At 25.6% G+C, this 18,121-nt stretch overlaps 1 protein-coding gene across 1 annotated transcript in view; it reads right to left on the minus strand.

Annotated features, from left to right (window-relative positions):
- Positions 1-13,150, minus strand: part of LOC145193379 (E3 ubiquitin-protein ligase rnf213-alpha-like) — a 70,301-nt gene extending 57,151 nt beyond the window's left edge. The window contains exons 1-8 of the mRNA XM_090072614.1: positions 12,700-13,150; positions 12,067-12,128; positions 10,237-10,491; positions 8,769-9,023; positions 3,625-3,867; positions 2,522-2,664; positions 2,418-2,453; positions 1,111-1,272 (exon numbers count right to left, since the gene is read on the minus strand). Coding sequence (XP_089928740.1) covers positions 1,111-1,272; positions 2,418-2,453; positions 2,522-2,664; positions 3,625-3,867; positions 8,769-9,023; positions 10,237-10,491; positions 12,067-12,128; positions 12,700-12,946 — 1,403 coding nt within the window. The 5' untranslated portion in view covers positions 12,947-13,150. The remainder of the gene's footprint in view (positions 1-1,110; positions 1,273-2,417; positions 2,454-2,521; positions 2,665-3,624; positions 3,868-8,768; positions 9,024-10,236; positions 10,492-12,066; positions 12,129-12,699) is intronic.
- Positions 13,151-18,121: the final 4,971 nt, after the last annotated feature.

The raw sequence follows: 18,121 nt of genomic DNA on the forward strand, positions 1-18,121 counted from the left end.
CTTATCTAAATTTACAATCATCTAAAGTACATAATCTATAAATCAATTTTTTTCATATCAAGTAATGTTTTTTCACTTCAAGAACAGTTTTTTCACATTTGGCATTTATATTTTTTTAGTTTTAATTGTCAAACTATAGTCTTTTAATTCATGTTAACCTAATTTGTTAATTATAGTGTTGTAAAAATTTTTCTGGTCTTTCTTAAATATAAATATTTTTTTTGTTTTTTAGGAATTTAGTTATATAAGTCAAACGGGAGAGGGAAATGTAATTTTGAAAATTTTAAATGCTGGTTTACTTAAAGGGAAATCATATAATTATCAGAGAGTTTTTACTTTATCTTATACTTTACATTATTTAATATTAAAATTTGAATTTTTATAGGCAAAGAAGGTGAAACAATTAAGTCTATTCAGGTATGTTATACAATAAAAAATAAGAATTTAATGATATATTATTCCATGTTTTCTGGTAATACTTGTTTTATTGCTTATATCAATCCACTTTTTCTAAGTTCTTAAATCAATTTTTTTAATTTTCTTTAATAAGTAAGTCACTTCCGTGGCTTTCAATTACTTACTTAGATTTCAGCTGCTAAAAAACTATACAACACTTACACTTACCACTTATAATATAAAATCAAAAAAATGAATTGAAATTTTTTCATTAATTTATTAAAAAAAATAAAAATAAAAAAAAAATTATAAACTTTAAACTTTTATATTTCATTTTCTGTGCACACACACACAAAAATGAAATTCAGAAATTAATCATTTTAAAAATAATGTTTCACAAGTTTTGAGTGATTCTTCCCTATCAGCATTACTTTTACCACTACTTTTAGGGCGAATTTTGGATAAAATAAAAACTAGTGATAAACTTTTATTGATTTTATTTTTTTGTAATTTGCAATGTAATTTTAATGTTATTTGTATTGCTATTTGTAATGAAATTTGTAATATAATTTGTAATTCAATTTGTAAGGTAATTTTTAATATAATTTGTAATGTAATTTGTAATGTAATTTGTAATGTAATTTGTAATGTAATTTGTAATGTTATTTGTAATGTAATGTAATGTAATTTGTAGTGCAATTTATAATTTAATACCTGTAAAACTTCATCTCAACACGAAGTGTTTTCCAACCACCAAGAGCATCAGCCCCAAATACAATATAAAGATGTTCAACATGGTTTGGCACCATAAGATAGAAACATATTTGAATTTTGTTATAGTTTGATTCTGTATGGTCAAACAACTGTTTACTAAATCTAAAAATTATCTAAAAAATTTGTAACTTGATATCTTAAATTTTAAACTGATAACTTAAATCAATCAACATATGTTAATAAATATAAACAAAACTTATTTTATCTTTTTAAAAACCCTTATTATTGTGGTGCATTAACTTTGTTAGTAATATCTGTAATCTACTTGTTATTATTTACTATTGTAAAAAAGAAATACAATCAATCTGATATTCATCAAATAATTGTATCATTTAAGTATTTAGCTAAAGTGATCATAATAAAACATTAAATAACAATCGAGTTTAAAATTCTTTTGAATAATTTAACTCAGCTGATTTTATCACTTCTTTTTTTTTTACAGCAGCTTATTTATTTCTCTGAATATTAAAATAAAATTCCTTTTTTACAACATTTCTCTGACTACTCACACTAAATATTATACAAACCTTGCACAAATGATTGGTAAATTTCTTTCTATCCATTTATCATCAAGCACATTCAAAAAGCACTCACCTTAACTTTTTTTTAAAATTTGTACTACAGCTCATATTTCCAATGGATTTCTCCTTGTTTTTACATTAGCTATAAATTTTTTTTTTTGATTTATAATCTCTCATGAAAACTTTTTCATAAAATCATAACAATATTTAAAACACAAACTTTAAGTATGAATATTTACAAAACACGTAAAATAAGTAAAAGTCTTCTTTAATGGTATCAGGTATCTACTAATTAATTCTGGCTATAAAAAAAACTAAAAGGTTTGGCTTTTGTTTACTCAGGTAACTACTATATATATATATATATATATATATATATATATATATATATATATATATATATATATATATATATATATATATATATATATATATATATATATATATATATATATAGATATATATATATATATATATATATATATATATATATATATATGTATATATATACATATATATATAAAAGTTAAGGTTAGCACTTTTTGTTCTGGTTTTAAAAAAATGTAAAGTAAAAAAGTAACAAGTAGATTACAGATATTACTGACAAAGTTAATGCACCACAGTTAACGAATGTTAAATTTTATTTGTAATAATGGTAATCAATTTATTAAAAGTAAAAAAATTATAAAAATAGAAGATAAATAAAAATCATTTAAATATAAATACCTCATTTCTGTTTTTGATCCTTGGTATTGATGAAGACTGAAAAAAAGAAATCAGAACATTATTATGTTAAAACTGGCTTATGTTTAGTATTAAAAAAAACTTACTGTCCAGAGGCTTGAGGTGCAGCATTCTTTGTTAAAGCATCCTTATAAGAACTGTCTTTTTTTTTCTCTGAATGATTTTTTGACTGACTAAGAGGATTAGGATTTTCTGTTGTAGCATCTTTTTTTGTATCTGATAAACCGCTCTATGAAGTAATGCAATGTAAAAAACCTTAAAGCATTTTTTTTTTTATATGTTTTAATAGAGAATTTAAAATGCAATATTAAAAATTTTAAAAAGTATGAATATAAATCTTAGAAATTTTAGAAAAGAAACTTAGAAACAGGCATCAATATTTATTTTATGTATTTTAGAAACAGACATCAATAGATATTTTATTTTATCTATTATTTAGTAATATCATACTATCAAGTAATATCAAATAGAAGAATCTTCAAAGAAACAAATCAATTTTTATAATATCACAATGTAAGAGCCTTAACATAAGCAGTTGATGAACTTCTTTTGCTTCTTCTGTTTTGATTTATCAAAAAAATAAGATTGAATTGAAAAGACTCAATGCTTGTCCAGGTTTTTATTTTACTTTGCTATTTCATTCAATTGAGATTAATAATAGATATGCTCAAAGAATTGATTAGATTTCTTTATAATTAATACTCAAAAAGCAAACTTTTTAGTGTCAATTTTACAATCAAAACAAAAAAAGAGTGGAAAGGGTAATATTTCAGCTACTTTTTTACTTTTAACTAAACTAGCCTCTAAAATATATTGATGGTGGGAAATATTTCAGTGTTTTTTGCCTGCACTCACCAAACAAAATTTAAATTTTATCAAACTCTAATTCCTTTGATACCTTGTTTAAATAGAATAAAAATTTCTTTAAAAACTAGAGCATGAACACTTTTCAATTATTGTTGTTAATTCTAATCTTTAAAACCACCCAAAACAAATAGCATTTTAAATTGTTTTTAAAAGACCATTCATTGAATTCTGCAAAAATAAAAACTTTGTAACTTGTTCTAAGTTTATTTATTATTTTACTCCAAAATAAAAACTAGTATAGAAAAAAAAAAAAAAAAAAAAGAAAGAAAAAAAAAATACATTAAATAAAATAATTAAAAAAAAAGGAATTTGAAATTATTACTTGAGGGTGTTCACGGGCTTCTTTTGATTTTTCTAACAATGTTGGTTTGTTGGATGAATTGTTTTGTTTTGCTTCCTCCGTTTTTCCATAAGAAATTGTTATTTGAGCTGAACTTAGAGGGTTATTATTACCAAAAACTTTACCAACATCTTCTGAAACTGTTTTTGAAATGACTTTAGATGGATTGGGTTTTGAGGAACTACTATTCAATTCTGAATCATCTGTCAAAGCAACCTTCTCTTGCTAAAACAAAACAAAACATGCATTAAAATAACATACACATGCAGTTTAAGTTAATTCATTTGAAACACATTTTTTTATATTGTGAAATCAACATATTTATAAAAAATTATTCTTCATTAAATCAAGTGACCAGATAGCAAATATGAAAGTAATTGGTTAAATCACAAGAAAAAAGTTTTTATTGAAAGACAATTTTTTTCACATGTTGAGATGTAAAAATAGTTCTTTTTCATTTTTGGGTTTCAGACATATTGATACTCTATCACAATTCCTTTCTTAATCTTTTTTTTTTTCAGTGCTATTTAATTTTTAAGCACATTGTGTCACACAATTAGCATTAACTTATGAAATATTTGTTCAATGTGATGTAAATTTGTACCAAACTTTTTTTTAAGGGGAATAATACAAAAACCATGATAAAAACAATACAAAATCAAAGCCTTGAAAATTTAATTTCAAAATGATATAACTTTTTTTAACCCAGACAAAAAAAATTGTCTAAAAGATAAGATTTTTAGATATAAAATCTTTAGAAAATTTTTTCTTATGATTTTATATCTAAAAAACTATGTAATATGAAAAAATAAATAAATCAGATTTAAAAACTATTTTTTAAATCTGATTTATTTGTCATTAAAAAATAAAAGTTTTCTAAAAAGAAACCATGAAAATTAAAAAATAATTAAAAAAACTAAAATTAAAATAAAACACAAAATTTCACAAAAATTTATCTATCTGGTTTAAAGTTTGCCCAGTTATCTTCATTGCTTTAGTGTTCAATTTCTCTGATGATGGAACTTAACACACATCTCTTGAAGACCAAATAATATAACCTTGAGGGTTAATATAGATGCATGAATCTTATTTGAAAGTTTATGTTTTCAACATTAATTTCCTCAACTAGTCTGATCTCATAAATTGTTATCATATATCAAAAGTACAAACACTCTGAAGCTCATATTCATAAAACATGCATTCTTTAGAATTATCATCAGTTTGGAAATTTTTGCTCCATTTCACTTTGGATTATCATGTTTGGCTTCTTAGATATGTAGTAATTACTAATTCCTACAATCTCATTTTGGCAAAAATCAAAGATTGCAGATGCCACAAGTATATGGTAGTTTGTTGTTCTTTGAAGGCTAATAATTAAAGTTAGTCTTTTCACAGTCCTGCTATGTAATAAAATTTAATGATCTTATTTTCAGTCTTTTGAGATATTTTCTTTCCTTGGTCCTTCATCATTAATTGACATCAATTTAATCTTACATGAAAAATCATTTCTTCAGGAATAAGATTAATAAAAATACTTTTCAATTCACTAACAAACTGAATATTAATTTCCTTACATTCTCCTAGAAAAACATGAATAATGATTAAAACATATATAAAGCATATTCATATACTTCTAGTTATGAATCATAAATTTTGTATAAGATAAAGTTACATAATCTTTTAAGTAAAATCCATACAAGTTTATATACTGGAACTGTAGCTGAGGTGCAGGAAAACTATAAATCTTTAAAGAAAAAAAACATAAACACTTTTTTCATTATCATTCACTCTGTGATAGTAAAGAATGTCATCAAACAAGCAAAGTTTTTTTTTGTTTTAGGAACAAAGAGTGATAGAAACAGTAAATGCCAATTATACAAAGCACTCAAAATTATAACCAACAGGGTTAACGGTTGATGAACAAATGAGGAGCAGAAAACTAAAATATTATTGGTACCTGTTTGGGTATTATTTTTTTAATGCCCACAAATCAGCTACCATAAAACAAAAGGAAAGACTTTTGAAAACACAAGTAGACTAAACAACCATTCATATTGGTTTTTGATTTACATTTGTTTTACTTGTTTAAAAACCATCCCACAGGGATCTATGGCACTAAAACAGTTACTACTTTTGATTCTAAAAAATGCCTAGATATTAAAAAAGGCATTTTTATTCAACTCTTTGTTTAATGAGGTTTATTGTGGCTCTAGTCCAAAATATGTAGTTATGTAATAACTGAAGAGCCAAAAATTTTAAACTGTTTTTACTTTTGTTATATTCTTAAATTATGGATTTCTAATCAGGTTTGGACACCAATAAAACTGATAGAGGCCAGTTACTTAAACTTTTTTTACCTAAGGCATCTATTTGGGTTGGGTATTAAAAAATTAAATCCCCAATAAAATCAGTGCTATTGTGTTACACTAAATTAGGTAACTGGGGATGAAAAAAAAACATTTTCTTACTGGAGCTCCTATTCCTGTTTGGGTTAGGTTGGACTAAAATTTTATTGGGAAGCCCCAGATTCATTATGTCTCAGTTCTATAGGTGCCCATAAATTTTGGTTAAAATTTATATTAAGTTTTATTCAAAAAGTTAAAAAATACTTGGCCTAATTAATTTACAACATAACAAAAAAAATATTGTAAATAGTATGAGGGTACCATGCAAAATTAACTATAAAATGAAGAAATTGGGAACTTATTTGTATAGATGCACTTGTAAATTATAGCACACAAAGCATAAAATTTTAATATTCTTTAGTTTTAATACTTTGTAACTGCTCCTTTGCATTAACTTGATAAACTTTTGTTGGTTTACTCCTAATCAAATTTTGCAGCATTGCAGTTTCTATATTTTCCCAACACTCAGAAATAGCTACTTTCAGGGTTCTACGTTTCTGAAATCATATCATTATTCTTCATTAGGGCCTTTTAACATTTTCAATAATAACTATAAATCACTTACTAAAGTTAAATTAAAGTGCTGAATATCTGTCTATAGAAATAACAGTTAAAAAACTAATATCAGGATTTTTTTGTAATATTAAAAGAATGATCAAACAACTAAATGGTTCTTTATGACACTTATTAAACAACTGTTATTGAATACTTTTAGTTAATCCTGAAACATATCAAAAATTCAAAATTAACTGCGCATCAATAGAACTGAGACAGAGCATATATAGCTTTTACACATTAACATAATTTACAGTATGCAATATGATACTGTGCTCATTTGTCACCTAAATAATACCACAAGTTATCAATTACATTGATATTCAGACTTTGAGCAGGCCAATTCAACAATTCTATTTCATATTCTTTGAAATACACTTTGGCAATCTTACTGGTATGTTTTTGATCATAGTCTTGTTAGAAGACAAATTGATCTGGTAATTCTAATCCTAATTGTTTTGTAAAATATTTACATATCCAGCTCCTGTTCATATTTTATCATTTTGAACTAAGTTACCAACTCAGCATTTTATACAACAACAGCCTCAAACAAGTATATTACCCCTTCCATGTTTGATGGTTGCTTTTATAGTTTTTTTGTCCAAAGATTTTTCTTCTCTTTTCTATATATTTGGTCTTTTTTTTGGAATTCTTTAGTTCAAATTTACTTCCATCAGACCATAAAACTGATTTCCTAGAATCTATTGGCTTTAAAATGTACTTTTTTGCAAAAGCAAGGGGTTTTATTTTATCTTTCTCGAAATGAAATGTTTTTTTATGACACAGGATCCATTAAAACCTTGCAGAGCAAAATCTGAGCTGTATTGTTCCTTCAGAAATGTTCACATTTAGTTTCTCTTTAATAGTTCTGACAGAAATAACAGGCTCTCACTTTACTTCTCAAACAATAAGCTTATCTTCTCTAGATGTTGTTTTTGGTGGATGGCCTGAATGTACTTTATTTTGCATACTTTCAGCTTTTTTATATTTTTATTATTGATTATACAGTTGCCTTGCTTTTTTTATACTTTTCAGCAATTTTTCTATACCCGCAGGCTCTTTCATGATCATCAGCAATCATTTGCCGTACCTCAACTATAATTTCATAGGTCATGGGCATTTTGGAACTCTTGAAATAAAATAAAAGAATTAGTTATTAAAATATTTTAAATTTTATGTCTGTAGTGCAGACAAAAAAAATTAAATAACTTATCAGCAAAAACAATCAACAAATAAACTTACAGCACTGAATAAATTAATAGGTATGAATACTTATGTTGTATTTAAAATTGCACTTTAATTTTATATACTAAATATAATCAAGAATAATAACTTAACATCATAATTATCAATACAGAATTATTCTTTATTGTCATTTTTACACATATTTATTTCATCATAGCAATAAAGAATAAACATGTTAGAGCATGAAAACAAAGTTTAGTAATATGCTATGGGTATGAATAATTTTATCACATATTGTATATAGCTTTTTTTTTTCATTATTAAAAAACAATGTAGTTATCATTTGGGATTAATTATAAAATTTTCAATGCAAAAAAATCAGATTACAAAACCCTTGTAGTCTTCATTTATTATGGAGTAACATACAGAACCTTAGTAAAAAATTTCAGAACCATACCTTATAGACGCCTTAAGATATCCCTTTTATCATGTAGGGACATAAAAAAACTTAAAAATGTCACATCATCTTAAAAATGAACTTTCGAAAAGAAATTTAAATTTTGTATGGTTTTTGGTCATCATTTTTGAATTCTACACCTTGAAAAAAATATTTAGATAAAAACTTTTATTATTTTATAAATATTACATAAGTTAAAGTTAATTGTTTATACTTTAAAAATAAATGGCACTGAAAATAATATCAAGAGTTTGGGCTAAAGTATCAATATCTCTGAAATCATAAGGAGTTTTTTCATGAATGTAAGGTTGTTTATCAAAAATCATTAAAACCTGAAATGCATGGAGTCAAAAAACATATTTTTTGGTATTATTAATAACAAAAGTTTTTATTGAGGTTTTCACTTTCAACTTAATGAAGAAAAACCAAACTTAATGATTATTACATTTTTAAATTTATAGCATGAATAATTCATTGTTTATATACTTCAAACAAAGGAAATAATAATACAATACTATTTATACCATGTTTTCTGAAGTATCTGGAAACTTTTTTTCTGTGCTGTCAATATTTTCAACAGATGAAAGCTCATCTATACTTGTTTTTAAAGTAGTTTTTTCATCTGACTTAAAATCTTCAATACATTCAATCATATTTTGTGGAAGATTTTTCTCTGTTAAGCTTAAGTGTTCATCACTTTTAACTGCTTTAGAAGCTGGAACAGTACTGTTGCCATCCAAATCTTCAGAATTATTTCCAGAAACATCATTTAAAACATCCTAGAAGAACCAATACAAAATCTAGTTTAATTTTGTTAACACACTTTTCTGATCAATTATTTTAATACTTTGACCTATATCTTATACTTTGAAGCCTGCAAACGATAAACAAGGAGTGAAATAGAAACATACAATCATATTTTTGTTTAAATGTTTATTTTTGACTACAGTTATTTATATATCGTAGTTGGTAAAAATATCTTAGTCTCTTTCAAATCAAAAAATTGGAGACAAAAATGGAGACAATTTAAAAAATTTTTTTGTCATATGCCATGAATGAAAAAAATTCTGCAAAGAAACTTTGTAGAGTATGCAAAAGTAAGACTGCAATTGATAGAATGTTATGACAATTATGATAAGATCCATGACAAAATTTTTAATATAAATAATTTTTTTTAATATTTGAATTGTGAAAAATAGGCAACTAATTAAAAATATATTTGGATACATGAAAAACTTTATTACACTACTAACCAAAACACAAACTTTCAAAAGTAATAATCCAAGAAACTTTGGCAACTTTTTTTATTTGAAGTGCATTGTTTAATTTTTTTTGTTTTGTTTGTAACTTTAACTTTTTAATAGGAAACAACATGAAAATTCATGAAAATTGAAAAGACTTACTTATCGATTGCTTATATAAAACTTCTATTTTTTTTAACATTTAAAGCAAACTTCAATGATTATAAATAATTTGATTAAAGCTTATAGAAGAAAAAAATTCAAAAAATTGTTCATCTATACTTTTTTTATGTTAAATTAAGTCTTAGTTTAATTACCTGGAAATTATAAGTAACACAGTTTTTATTAACAATTCAATTGCAAACAAGACTTGAATCATTAATTTTAAAAAAATTAGCATGATTCAACAACAAAGCAACCTCACATATACCTTTTAAAACCCTAAAGAAATATAAGAAACTGAGCAACAGATGGTATGAAAAGAAACCCCGAGCAAAAAGGATCAAAAATATTTATGAAAATATGGAGCAGGATCTAAAAAAAATCTTAGTTTATCCTCATTAGATAGGGTTTCAAGATAACATTTCAGAAGCCTTACTTCATTAATATCTTATAATTATTTAACAATTACTGACATTTGAGAATTTGCAAGTTTACAAAGATTTACACATAAAATCAAGAACCAAATATTAAAAAACAAAACAAATATTGCCTCTTTATCGTTTAATTCTTTAAGCAATACAATCTTTACCGTGTTTTCTGAAGTATCTGGAAACTTTTTTTCTGTGCTGTCAATATTTTCAACAGATGAACACTCATTCATACTTGTTTTTAAAGCAACTGTTTCAGCTGACTTAAAATCTTCATTACATTCAATCATATTTTGTGGAAGATTTTTCTCTGGTAAACCAAAGTGCTCATCATTTTCAACTGCTTTAGAAGTTGAGACAATATTTTTATCAACCAAATCTTCAGAATTATTTCCAGAAATATCATTTAAAACATCCTAGAAGAACCAGTACAAAATCTAGTTTAAGACTCATAATTTGTTAACACACTTTTCTGATAATTTGTTTTAATACTTTGACCTATATCTTCTACTTTAAACCTTGTAAATAATAAACAAGGAATTGTATGAAAAAAATAAATGATTAAATTTTTGTTCAAGTATTTATTCTTAATTATATACACTTAAATATCATAGTTGGCAAAAAGATTTTGTAAATATATTTAATGCAATTTACACATGGAATTATTAAGATAAGTCACACTCTAGTCTTCAGATTACTTTAAAATTTCTGCTATCAATTCTCTTTATTGTTTGGATTGTTCACAAATACAACAAATATTTTAATTACCTAATTATCTAAGTTTTAAAGCAAATTTTAATGATGATAAATATTTGATGAAAAATCACAGAAGAATATAATTTGATGTCTAAAATCTGCTGATTTACACTTTCTTTGTGCTAAAGTAGGTATAGTACATAATAAAACAATTACATTAGATACCTAGAGAATATATTTTGTATCAACTAAAAATATTCCAAATATTAAGTTTTTTTTTTTTTCATCTTTTATTTCTAATTATCAAAACTAATATAACTTAATTACTTATATTGGCTGTTTATTTAATTTGTCATCTTTACTTAAATCAAAATTTAAATCATCAGGTGAATATAGTAGATTTTTAAGTAAAACCAAAAAAAATTGGTAGATCTCCTATTGTCTTCTTGATTTCTTGTCTAATCTCATTCCACATGGTTTCAGTAGCTTTATATAGGTCATATATATGGCAACAAATTTATCTTGCTTATTATACTATCAAGCTCAACTTGATGCCATAAATTTTCATGTGGGAATGATACTTACTTCATTATGCAATGTGTTATGAAGAAAATTATAAAAATATATTGATATATTATGTACTTTCGTTAAAAATCAATTACATTACTATAGTTACTATAGTTACAATACATACACTATAAAAATGTTAACAATCAGAGGGAGAAAATTCAAACTTTTTTATTAAAAATGGATGCACATTAAAAATCAAAACAATATTGGCCCCAAAAGTTGAATGTATGTCAGGAAAACCTGTTTATCAAGGTGCTGAAAATTTTTCCAATAAACCTGCAGAAAGATCTTTTTTTCAAGATTACAATGTTCAAAAGGAACAAGGAATTCTAGAATATATTTTTCAATTTGTTGGCAAAAAAGATCAAAAACTTTGATGAAAATATGGAGCTATATATATCATAGCTTTATATATTAAACTGAAAATATATTAAACTGAAAAATATATATTATATTTATATTTATATATTAAATATATTTAAAATATATATTATATATATTTTATTTATATTTATATTATTAAATATATTTTAAACATATATTATATATTAAATATATTTATATATTAAACTGAAAAAAATGTAAGTTAATCCTAATTTAAATCGAATTCAAGGCAACATTTCAGAAGTTTTACATTATTAATATTTTATAATTATTTGAAACTTACTATTTTTGATTTAAATATAAAATTATGATTTGTACATAAAAACTGAAAAATGTGTTACCTCCTTGTTGCTTAATTCCCTATCTTTTGAACAGTTTTCTGGTAAAGTTGGAACATTTTCACCTTTAAAAAACATCATACATCATTACATTATAAACATACATACATACATACATACATACATACATACATACATACATACATACATACATACATACATACATACATACATACATACATACATACATACATACATACATACATACATACATACATACATACATACATACATACATCATTACATTATAAACATACATACATACATACATACATACATACATACATACATACATACATACATACATACATACATACATACATACATACATACATACATACATACATACATACATACATACATACATACATACATACATACATACATCATTACATTATAAACATACATACATACATACATACATACATACATACATACATACATACATACATACATACATACATACATACATACATACATACATACATACATACATACATACATACATACATACATACATACATACATACATACATACATACATACATACATACATACATACATACATACTTTTACATATACATATGTTTATCTTAACATTTTTCTTTCTAAGTACATAGCTATATAGTGAAACACCTTCAGTTTCATTTTCTGTCAGTTTCTGTCCACAACTTGAACAAAAATTTCCTTCTCTGGATTGATTACATTTACTACAAAACCTTTTTTCTTCTATATTCTCCTTTTCATTTGTAACAGTTGTTTGGTTCGATGATTTCTTAGCAGAATCGCCTGTGTTTTGATATTTTCCTTCATTTTCATTTTGCTTTTGGCCTTTTTTATTGTTTTGCTTTTTGCCTCTTTTACTGCTTTTCTGTTTACCCATCTTTACTGCAAATTTAATCACGAAAGCTGCAGCAATCTAGCTTCACTTCCGAAGCAAAAAAATTATTACATGAATTGAAATTAAAATTTTCAATTAACAAACATCTAAAATTTCTTTAAGTGGTTTTTTTGGCAAGAAAATATAAAGAAAGAATAGCATGTAAAGAATTTTAGGCGTCTCACGTTGAATTAGAAACGTTAAATGAACCACGTGATTTGATTGTTAGATGAAAATAAAATTCCGAGAAATTCCCAGACAAGAAGCAGTTTACCTGAACACTGTTCAGGGTATCCCATACTTTTCAAAAATCACCTTTTTTACAATAAACACTAGGCTCCAAGTATTTTTTTGCTTGAAGCTATATAAATGTAGGATCTGTTAAAAAAAACTGATATTATAAAGTCTTCATTTGCAAAAATGGAGTTTATTGCTTCATTTTCTAGACAAAAAAATTAGCTTTTGGTGAAAACAAAGTTGTTGCGACCGCAATATAAAAACCCATCACACTTCTTGATAAAATGAAACTTTTTAACAAACGCAAAACAAAGTTTTAAAAAGAGTACTTAAATGTAATTATTTTAATAAAAGGTTTTGATTTATCAAAAATCTATTTACTTATCAAAAATATATTTACATATTTTTCGTATTTCGATTTTTTTGTAATTATTTATTTTAACCAACAAATATACAAAGTAAAAAAGATACTGGCGCTACTCGACTTTCGCACCAACCACCCCCTTTTTTTTTTATTTTATGATTGATTATGACAGAGAATTTTATGCTGATTAAGAATCGTATAAAAACATAGGCGCTACTCAACTTTCGCATCTCCTTTTTTTATGATTGTTAATGATAGAGAATTTCATGCTGATTAAGAATCGTATTAAAACATAAGTCTCAAAATTAATAGAAAGTAAAGTTGAAAGTACAAAAATATACGACAAATCCCTTATAATTGCCATCTTGAATATTGTTAATTCTTTATCTGGGACTCTTACTTTGTTGTTTAGAATATCTTTTAAAGTTTTTTTATAATAAGTTGAAAAAATCTTTCATTAATTATATACTAAAATAAGCTTTTAAACTATTTAAAATGTTTACATTAAAAGTACATATATATTAGCTATTAAATTTTTTTTATACTTCAAGTTAACCTCCCGTGAAAGTTTACTTTTAAAATGTCTGTCATATAGAAAGGAATTTTTCAGAAAAATTTTGCTGCATCTTCATTTATCCACAAATCATGGCTCTTCGAAGACTAATAATAAATGCCATAACCCTAACGCCTATGATAGTGTAAATTAGAATCTATTGAGTACGTTTTTTGCAAAGAATATTTAAGAACTCCATTTTTATTATTCGATGAAAGTTCATCTTTTCAAATACTTTTTTTTTTTAATATTAATAAAGATTTTAATTGAAAAAATAGTCGTAAATTCTGTCATAAAAATAAAATTCACAAGAAGGAATCACATGTTTCACAAGAGTAACATGTTTTATAGTTCGTTTGTACATCTGATTACACTTGAACGAACTTTCACTTCAACGATAAACCAAAAAACATTTTTCTATAATAAAAACCAGGCTGATAATTTTTTTTGCTTTTGAGAATTTTTTTTGCAATTTGTTTTGCTTCTAAGAACATATTCAACCGTAAAGTAAATTTATTCAAGATGGCGATTATTGGGGATTTGTCGTATATTTATGTACTTTCAACTTCAGACTAGAGCACTTTCCATTAACTTTGAGACCTATGTTTTTATACGATTCTTTTTATATAAAGTTCTCTATAATAATCAAACATAAAATAGGGGTGTGCGAAATTCGAGTAGCGCCAGAGATATATGACAATGAGTATGAAACAATATGAAAACACTAATGGTCTAAAAACAAGAAAAACAGCAGGCATGTTTGATTTAATGGGTAATATAAAATTTTTTTAAAATAAATATGTTTTAGCATTGTCTTAATGTTATAAATAATGTTTTAATAATATTATATTACTTTAATAATACTATTATTAATGTTTTCTTATAAAAAAATTTATCATGAATAATATTATTAATAATATTGATAAATAATATAATAATAATATTTTATTTCCAGAGAAAAAGAAGAGCTTTTATCTTCTGAATCAATATTTTTAAAAAAGTATTTCACTAGTCAATTTTGTATAGTGTTGAAGTTACATTTAAGTTCATTGTTTATGATAGCAGAACTACAAGTATAAGTCATAATAGAGATGTTACTCATTGTTTAGAGGCTAAATTTAAAAAAGTTAGGATGGCTTATATGTTCACTTAACAAAAATGAAGTTTGCCTTCAACATCTAACAGAAGAGCTTGATGGTAAAACAACCTCAAAGATCCCTAGGGAAGTTACTTTCCAAGGTGATTGAAATGGAAAGAAATTACAACTTCAAGCCGATATCTGTAAGTCCTACTTTAATTAAACTTCATGAAGAAATAGTAAACAAGTTATCTTCAGATTAGAAATATCCCTATAAACAATACCAGATAGTATTTTAGGAACTCTTGCTGAAAGTTTGACAAACCAAAAACCAGGCATTATAGTCTATTAAAGGTGGCTCAACAAAGGTTTTTTTTAATTTTTATTGTGAGCCTGCAAACATGGGTTAGAGGGAGATGAGCTAAAGAATTAAGAATTAATTGTTAAGTTTATTGTGTCAGTTTACTTCCTTATGTGGTTCCAAATCAAAGTGAAGCATAGTTGGATAGAGATGACACAACACATCCTTGACCAACTCACCCTTCAAGATGTAAATGAAAACTTCAAGATGAAAATGTACAGAAAATTATTGAAATATACATGAGATCTTCAGCATGGCGTTTTGGTTCTAAAATCTTATTACAAAGTTTACTTTGCAGCCAAAACAAGATTGAAAGGAACTTTGCTGTTAACAAATTTTTGAAACTAGAAAACATCAGAAAAGGGAAGCCTCACTCTTCCAGAGCATACAAGATTCCTAACTTAAACTTGCATGCAACCACATTGACTGACCTTATAACATGGAAAGAAGCCTATAAATCTGTCAAATGATTAATAGTGATGTAGAAGAATTCCTAATCGTCCTATGGTATTTCCATAAATCTCTGTTCAGACACAGAGAGGGCAGTTAAGGAGTAAAATTAATTTTCATTATACTTAATAATATTATAATTGATAAAAGTTTAAGAAATATTTATTGTCATGAAAGAATTTTTAAATGATAAGCTTTTTTTTTAGTTAACTGCTGCTTCTGAAACAATCTTTGGTTTTGAGAGAAAAGATGGTTTTATCTGAGCAGGAGCAGAAAATAGTGATAATGCCTCTTTTTTAATAGCAAGAGGGGCATGGGATGGTCTTACACATTTTAAACTTCGTTCCTCCCCCCTCCCCATTTGAGTTATTATTTGCACAAATTAAGGTCTATTTTTGCAAATGTTGATTTTACTTTGTTAAATTTATATATGCCACCCCTTAAAATGTGTACCTAAAGGCATAAAAATCCTTGGGGCCGACCTTGCTAACGAAATTTGAAAAGTACGGGATGCCATATTGAACAGTTAAAACTTTACGCCATTTTGAACGTTAATACATTTCAAAATAAAATTTTTTTGACGCACGCTGAAAGTACAGACATTTAAAAAGAGTATATCGTTGAATTTCTTGGATTATTTTTATACAATATTATTGTTATGATTATGAAAAACAAAAATGCAGAAGAGTTAAAAAAAAAAGTACCCAATTACAAAACTTTTTAACTAAAAATACTTAAAAAATTGGGAAAAATGACAAGTGAAAAACGTAAAAGCCAATTAATTTATTTTTGTATTTTTAAATAAACTTCTTTCGAAGTTAATTTCAAAGTTCTAGAACAAAAAAGTTTTTCTGTACACTTATTAAAGATATTTACAACACTTTGCCCACAGAGGTGTGACGTCCTATCATTAGTACTAACGTTTGACTTCAACAATTATGGCTTTATATCGCCAAACGACTGCTTTCTTCCACATGTCCTTGGTGTAAGCTCTTCTTGAGTAACTGCTGCATATTCAGTTTTAATGTCTAGTCCAACCTTCTTATTCATCATATACTGTTACCTTAACTCGCCCAGCTACTCTTCTCACCACTTGTTTCACCATTTTTGTAACCTCTTAGCTAAAACTTTAATCTTTAAGATTTTCCATATTGATGCCAACCCTCATAGGTTCATAAATGTAATTGTTTGTAGCTCAAGATATCGCCCTTAGGTGGTTGTCAAAACTATTATAAAAGTCAATCTAGTGAAGTAAGCTGTGGCTCAATGCTCAGGTACTCGTTCCACTCGGTCCACTTGTTTTGAATGATGCATTTAAAGCTATCCGCAACTTAACAGTATCTCTATCATCACAGCTCGTGCTGTCATTCTGGATGTCAAATGGATTTTGCCTAAATTGCCAGTTATATTAACGTTTTTTTTGCTATACCCTGGCAGAGAAATGAATTTTTTTATGATGGGTGCAATACTGACAATCTTAATTTAGTTAATGGAAAAAATGAATCTCAATTCCAAACTACAATGTCCATTTTCGCATCTTTAGTTTAATTAATTTGTTGTTGGATAGTATGATATAGAAAAATTTAGACCTCAATAAAAAAACTCCTGTGTCTATTAAGCTTGTTTCTATTTAACTCAATGAATTTTGAAAAAACACAACTATTGCAAACATTTTAAATTGTGAGTGCTCCTTTATGATCTTAAATGCCACCGTCAGAAAAAAAAACTTTCTGGAGCAGCAGTCAGAAAGAAAAAGATACACAGGGTAGAAGTGATTCAGACAAGCAAGCTACAAATAAAAATTGGCTTCTTTCACCAGAAAGAAGTTTGTTGTTACAAATTTAGTCCAAAATAATCTGAATTTAATCCAGTCTGGTGACTTAAATTCAGTTCATGATGATGGTTTTAATTCAAGTAAAAAATAACAACTTGAATTAGAATGTCTTGCTTCTGATGATTCTCATAGTTCTAATTTTGACAAATTTCGAAACCAATTAACTTTAAATTGTCAAAGAAAATTCATTACCTTTTATCAAACGACTTAACAAAAATTCCTCAAGAAAATCAAAACCTTGACAAACTAATTTTACATGATTCCAATACTCGGCCTAAAGTCTCTGAGGTTTTTAAATGTT

Source organism: Hydra viridissima, unplaced genomic scaffold, assembly GCF_058129835.1.
Source record: "Hydra viridissima isolate aposymbiotic clone 2 unplaced genomic scaffold, HvirCarnegie_v1 scaffold_15, whole genome shotgun sequence".
NCBI lineage: Eukaryota > Metazoa > Cnidaria > Hydrozoa > Anthoathecata > Hydridae > Hydra > Hydra viridissima.